This window comes from Eucyclogobius newberryi, unplaced genomic scaffold, assembly GCF_026437365.1.
Source record: "Eucyclogobius newberryi isolate DKJ021-1_F unplaced genomic scaffold, fEucNew1.0.hap1 SCAF_5, whole genome shotgun sequence".
Classification (NCBI taxonomy): Eukaryota; Metazoa; Chordata; class Actinopteri; order Gobiiformes; family Gobiidae; genus Eucyclogobius; species Eucyclogobius newberryi.
In genome coordinates, this window is record NW_027316167.1 from 28,987,171 (window position 1) to 28,993,170 (window position 6,000).

Genomic DNA, 6,000 nt, shown 5'->3' on the forward strand with positions numbered 1-6,000 from the left:
GATGTAAGAAGCAAGCAGGACAAAGGACTAGCTGTGCATATGACTGTGCCCTTTGCAGAATAAATACACGCAAATAACAGGTCTCAGCTTCCTGCAGCTACTATGATTCACACCAGAGCAGCGACCACGCAGCAGCAGTTGGCCTGACCTGGCTTTGTCCACAGGGGGAGCACTTGAGCTGTATGTAAACTCTAACCGAGCACAGTAGGGAGACATTTGTGATTTCATTTCAAACAAAAAAAAAAGGAAGAAAAGCCTTTAACTTGATGAGGAAAACAGTTAATCTATGTATGATGAACAGTGCAATCCCGGAGCTCATCTCCTATAGACGCTAATGATTCTCCCCATTATGCACTCCATCCGGCAGGCCACCAAATTACTGACGGATGTGGTGCTGCTGGTAAATGGCTGTGATTTCAGGGACATGCCAGCATAGCTCAGCTGTTTTTTGCAGATGCTCATCCCATTCGTTGTGTGAGCAGGAACGTCGCATTATTCTCATTAGCCCGTAAAGGCCCATTTCGATTGCAGACGACATGAAAACATTCCAAGCCTATGGTGTTCATTAGAGATGGAGGGTGAATCTAATAGGACATAGAACTGATCTGTTTCGTGAATTCATCAACCTAAAAAAAGACTAAAAAGGAAAGCCTTTGATAGGCTGTTATGCTCCATCTGAACATCCAGTGCTGAACTGTGGACAGGTCAAATGCAGAGGGCACATTTGTCTCTCAAAAACATTCAATTACGTTATAAAAATGTGGATTTTTCTTTTTCATGGTCTCAATATCTGCTATTTATTGTTGTTTAAACGCAGTATTGTACATAATCATTATAATAGCCTATTATTATTGTACATAATAGTCTTCCTCTGCTTGCACATTGTGGCGTTTGAGTGTTTTTTAAAGGCTTTTAGTGTCTTCTTAATATAGTATAGTATAGAGTATATACTGATATTCTAGATAAACGGTTGGATTCAAGTCAGTTTGAATACTTTTTTACCTTTATTTTTGATTGCATATTATTGATTCTGCTGCTGTTTCCCCATTGTGAGAAAGTTCCCTTATCTTATACAGTAAAAATCAATACAGAAAACTGCTTTGTCTCCTGATTTACAGTTTTTACATCATCGTACAATCTAAAACGACCCATAGTCACGAGAATAAGACGGCAGATTCTTCCCATGACTTTAAAGCGGACTGAATTTCAATTTCAATCTGATGACCTGCGTGAAAGAGACAAGACAGCGGTTCGTGGAGGTGGAGCCAAAGGTCTTACCCTCCAGGATGTAGACGCACTCCTTGTTGGGCGGGTAAGTGTTGGGGTAATTTGGGGAGGTGAACACGCCCCCGTTGATGTTGCGGACCCACGTGCCACATTCTTTCTGGTTCGAGGGCTGGCCTCCATGTTCGCTTGGCGGGTCTGAAGAGGAAAACGAGCAGAGGGACGAGAGAGAGTGAGATTTTGAACGTTAATATCACTTCTATGTAGAGAGAATGTCTGAGAATGAAATGATTAAGAATATAGTGAACTGTAGCTTACCTTTAGTCCTTTGTGCAAGAGCTAAACCCTCTTCGATGAGAATGAAGAGTATCCACGCTGCGAAAAGAGGAGAAAAAGCCTTAGACACGAGCACATTCATGGTCTGTGATAGCCACTCACACCTCACGATAACTGGTAATTACATAAATAATGGCATTGATTTCAGTCCACCAAACGCGCCGTGGATCAATACTCGCATTAGATGACGGGGCAGGATGAACAAAGACACTGAGGTAGTGGCGATATCGCTGAGATTCTATGTGTAGTTTGGGCAATTTGACGTTGATAAAAGATAAATGGCGGTTTAAGTCGCGAACAAAGATGGAGCGATTATTCTAAAGCTTTAACTGTTAATTTGTGACTACATCAGAGGATAATGTTACAGCCATCAAATGATTACAGCCCAGTGTCATATTTGTATCAGTCCCAAACTCATCTAAATGAAGAGGACTGCATCAGGTAGGGCAGCCAACATTAAACATGACAAACTCAAAATGCAAAGGTTATTGAACATGTTTGGGAAAGTAAAATGATTTAAACTACCTGTAGCATATGTGGGTTATATATCAAATTTAGATGATATTGATAGGAAGATATGCTGAATGTGAACATGAATTACATTGTTTATGGTAAAAAATTGATATAAAAGAGCAAATTGAAAACAAAAATAGAAAAAGTTCTGTTGAAAATGTTCAAATGAGAATATATGCTGATTTTGTATCAATTTTTTTGCAGATATTTCACATTTTTCTTATCATTAAACCCCAACTAATACACATTTCTGTTGGTTTGACATAGTATCTTCTGACTATCTTTATCAGAATACTCCAAAAACAACATTCTCATTCATTTTTGTCAATGATTCCCACTCCTGATGCCATCTACTGTACATTATACGACAAACCGCAGTAGTAGTCATTGAATTAGTAGTAGTAGTAACAGTATTAACTTGCAAAACATGAGCATTTATCCAAAGTGCTGTATTCCGACAGTAATCCCACTCCCCCCGGCACCAAAAACACAAAGTATTAGGAGAATAAATGGGATTAGAGGCTGTGAGGCGAGGAAGCGGTGATGAACAGACATACGGGCACAGATGAAACACGACGCGTTACAATGATATCTGCACGTATGGCATGCATGGCACAGCTCCTCCTGGCACCGTCTTGCCCTGATAAGCTGCACTCGACCTGATCCCCACAGAGTTCATAATGGGTTGTGCTGAGGGGGGGAGCCAGGCTGGCGTGTTGCATAATGGCCTCCAGGAGTGAAGAGGAGAGGGAGAGAGAGAGAGGGAGAATGAAAGAGAGGTGAAGAGTAGGAGGGGGCAATAAGCAATGTGGGAGTACCTCCAGAGCACAGGCAAAATGAGCATCGGAAGGAGATACAATACATGGACGTGGCATGGTGTAACCCCCAGGGCACAATTATCTTCATCGTGTGGCGGTGTAAGCTCCAGTGCCACGAGCTCAAAGTACAGACCACCCACAGAGTTGTTAATGATAAGCATCCGGGGGCGTGTCTTCAGATCACAGGCAACTGCAGTTTCAGGGAGATAGAGTTCGAATCCCGACTTTGACAATGTGCTGCATGTCCCTCCCTTCTCTCTCATCCCTCATTTCACACTGTTTTTCCTGTCTAATAAAGCCAAAAAGGCAAAAAAAATCTTTCAAATAAATAAATAAAACACATTAAAATACCTAAATTGACTAATAAACGCTGGCATTAATTGGATGAATGCAAGAAGAAGTTGAAAAAAATTAAGTAAAAGATTTTGAGAATTCTAGTTCATAAGATTTGTATTGTTATTTTATGTATTTACTTATTTGATAGGGAGAGTGCATATTAATATATACTGTCCATTCCGTGCACGAATTCTTCTCCCATTTTGTCATTTTACAAAGTTAATTGAAGGCAGCATCAAGACAATGTCACATGAAATCCTTAAAATAATTGACCGATTCCCATTTTCTGCACTGAACAAGCAATAGTTGGTCAAACAATCCCAGAAATGTCTCAAATCAGTGTTCACCTTACGCCTTCATCATCATCTGACGTCTCCTCAGGCACATTTCTACAGTGACCTCAGATCCAGAGTGGTCAGGAGTCTTTAAACACAGTGTGAAGTGTCCGTCCTGCAGCCGGCGCGCGCGCCCCTGAACCCGTGACGCGTGCCGCAGGTGCTGATGGGCGCGAGACGGGGCTGGCGCGAGGGTCACCGGGGGAACCGGGCGCGCACAGGACGGACCGGACCACCCCAAAGAGAACATCCTGATCCGGTGAATGTAACGCGCTGTGTGAAGTATGAACTTGAGCCTGGAACAGCAGCAGTTCCACGGTCTCCTCCCCAAAACAACAAGCGTGAGATTCTTGTCTTTTTGTTGCATCCAGTCCAAATACTACATCAGAATACAACAGACATTCTCTGTCACGATTGTTAGTCAGGGTCATTAGTCTCAGACACATTCAGACTCTCACATCATCTCGTTCGTTTTAACGCGTTTGGCACTTGAAACATCCCGTAACCTCACGTTGTCTTTGTTTCTTAGAGACACGGGACACGCGGTGATGCCAGCTTCAGGACACAAATAAACGGTCGCCTCTAGAAACTCATTTTGATTTTAACAATGTGTTCTTTTGCCCTCTTCATCTGAAACAGTGCGGTGCCAAATGGCACAGGCATTTTACGCAAAGCGCCCGTCATGAAACACCAGAAACACGACTCACCTCTGTGCATCTCCTTTAGGGGGTTATTCCAGCTCTATGCACCTGTCTAAAAGCACTTCCCCGTCTCAGCCATTGTATGTCCAGGGTTGTCTTTACAAAATCCAACTCTGACCGGAGAGCAGTAAATCCATTAGGCAGTGTCCGTGTCCTCAGTCTGCGCTCCCGCGGCGTCTGGCCCCAGCAGCCCCCCAGGCGCGCGGCATCCGCGGAAATACAGCTCTTTAGGGAGACTACACCGGGGATCACGTGTGAACAAGAGCTGATCCCCGTGCGCACCTCACAGGAACGTATCCAAGACGCGAACTGAGGGATGACAAATGGAGAAGGACAGGGACCACAGAGCAGGATGGAGGAGGAGGAGGAGAGAACACGCAGCAGTGAGAGAAGAGAGAGAGCACACGCAGCAGTGAGAGAAGGAGGAGAGGAGCACACGCAGCAGTGAGAGAAGGAGAGAGAGGAGCACACGCAGCAGTGAGAGAAGGAGAGAGAGAGAACACACGCAGCAGTGAGAGAAGGAGAGAGAGAGAACACACGCAGCAGTGAGAGGAGGAGGAGAGGAGCACACGCAGCAGTGAGAGGAGGAGGAGAGGAGCACACGCAGCAGTGAGAGGAGGAGGAGAGGAGCACACGCAGCAGTGAGAGGAGGAGGAGAGGAGCACACGCAGCAGTGAGAGGAGGAGGAGAGGAGCACACGCAGCAGTGAGAGGAGGAGGAGAGGAGCACACGCAGCAGTGAGAGGAGGAGGAGAGGAGCACACGCAGCAGTGAGAGGAGAGAGAGAGAACACACGCAGCAGTGAGAGAAGGAGAGAGAGAGAACACACGCAGCAGTGAGAGAAGGAGGAGAGGAGCACACGCAGCAGTGAGAGGAGGAGGAGGAGAGGAGCACACGCAGCAGTGAGAGGAGGAGGAGAGGAGCACACGCAGCAGTGAGAGGAGGAGGAGGAGAGAGCGAACACGCAGCAGTGAGAGAAGGAGAGAGAGAGCATGCAGCAGTGAGAGAAGGAGAGAGAGAGCACACGCAGCAGTGAGAAAGAGAGAGCACACGCAGTAGTGAGAGAAGGAGAGAGAGAGAACACACAGCAGTGAGAGAAGGAGAGAGAGAGCACACGCAGCAGTGAGAGAGAGAGAGAGAGAGCACACGCAGCAATGAGAGAAGGGGAGAGAGAGCGCATGCAGCAGTGAGAGAAGGAGAGAACACACGCAGCAGTGAGAGGAGGAGAGAGAGAGCACACGCAGCAGTGAGAGAAGAGAGCACACGCAGTAGTGAGAGAAGGAGAGAGAGCACACGCAGCAGTGAGGAGGAGAGAGAGAGCACATGCAGCAGTGAGAGAAGGAGAGAACACACGCAGCAGTGAGAGAAGGAGAGAGAGAGAGCACACGCAGTAGTGAGAGAAGGAGAGAGAGAGAACACGCAGCAGTGAGAGAAGGAGAGAGAGAGAGCACACGCAGCAGTGAGAGAAGGAGAGAGAGAGCACACGCAGCAGTGAGAGGAGGAGAGAGCACACGCAGCAGTGAGAGAAGGAGAGAGAGAGAGCACACGCAGTAGTGAGAGAAGGAGAGAGAGAGAACACGCAGCAGTGAGAGAAGGAGAGAGAGAGCACACGCAGCAGTGAGAGGAGGAGAGAGCACACGCAGCAGTGAGAGAAGAGAGAGCACACGCAGCAGTGAGAGGAGGAGAGAGAGAACACACGCAGCAGTGAGAGGAGGAGGAGAGAGCACACGCAGCAGTG

The 6,000-nt window shown here is 46.6% G+C and overlaps 1 protein-coding gene across 1 annotated transcript in view; it reads right to left on the minus strand.

The window, feature by feature from the left end:
• neto2a (neuropilin (NRP) and tolloid (TLL)-like 2a) overlaps nt 1-4,634 on the minus strand; it is a 34,228-nt gene extending 29,594 nt beyond the window's left edge. The window contains exons 1-3 of the mRNA XM_072465044.1: nt 4,270-4,634; nt 1,543-1,599; nt 1,279-1,422 (exon numbers count right to left, since the gene is read on the minus strand). Of these exons, the coding sequence (XP_072321145.1) occupies nt 1,279-1,422; nt 1,543-1,599; nt 4,270-4,279 (211 nt within the window). The 5' untranslated portion in view covers nt 4,280-4,634. The remainder of the gene's footprint in view (nt 1-1,278; nt 1,423-1,542; nt 1,600-4,269) is intronic.
• Between the last annotated feature and the right edge of the window lie 1,366 nt (nt 4,635-6,000).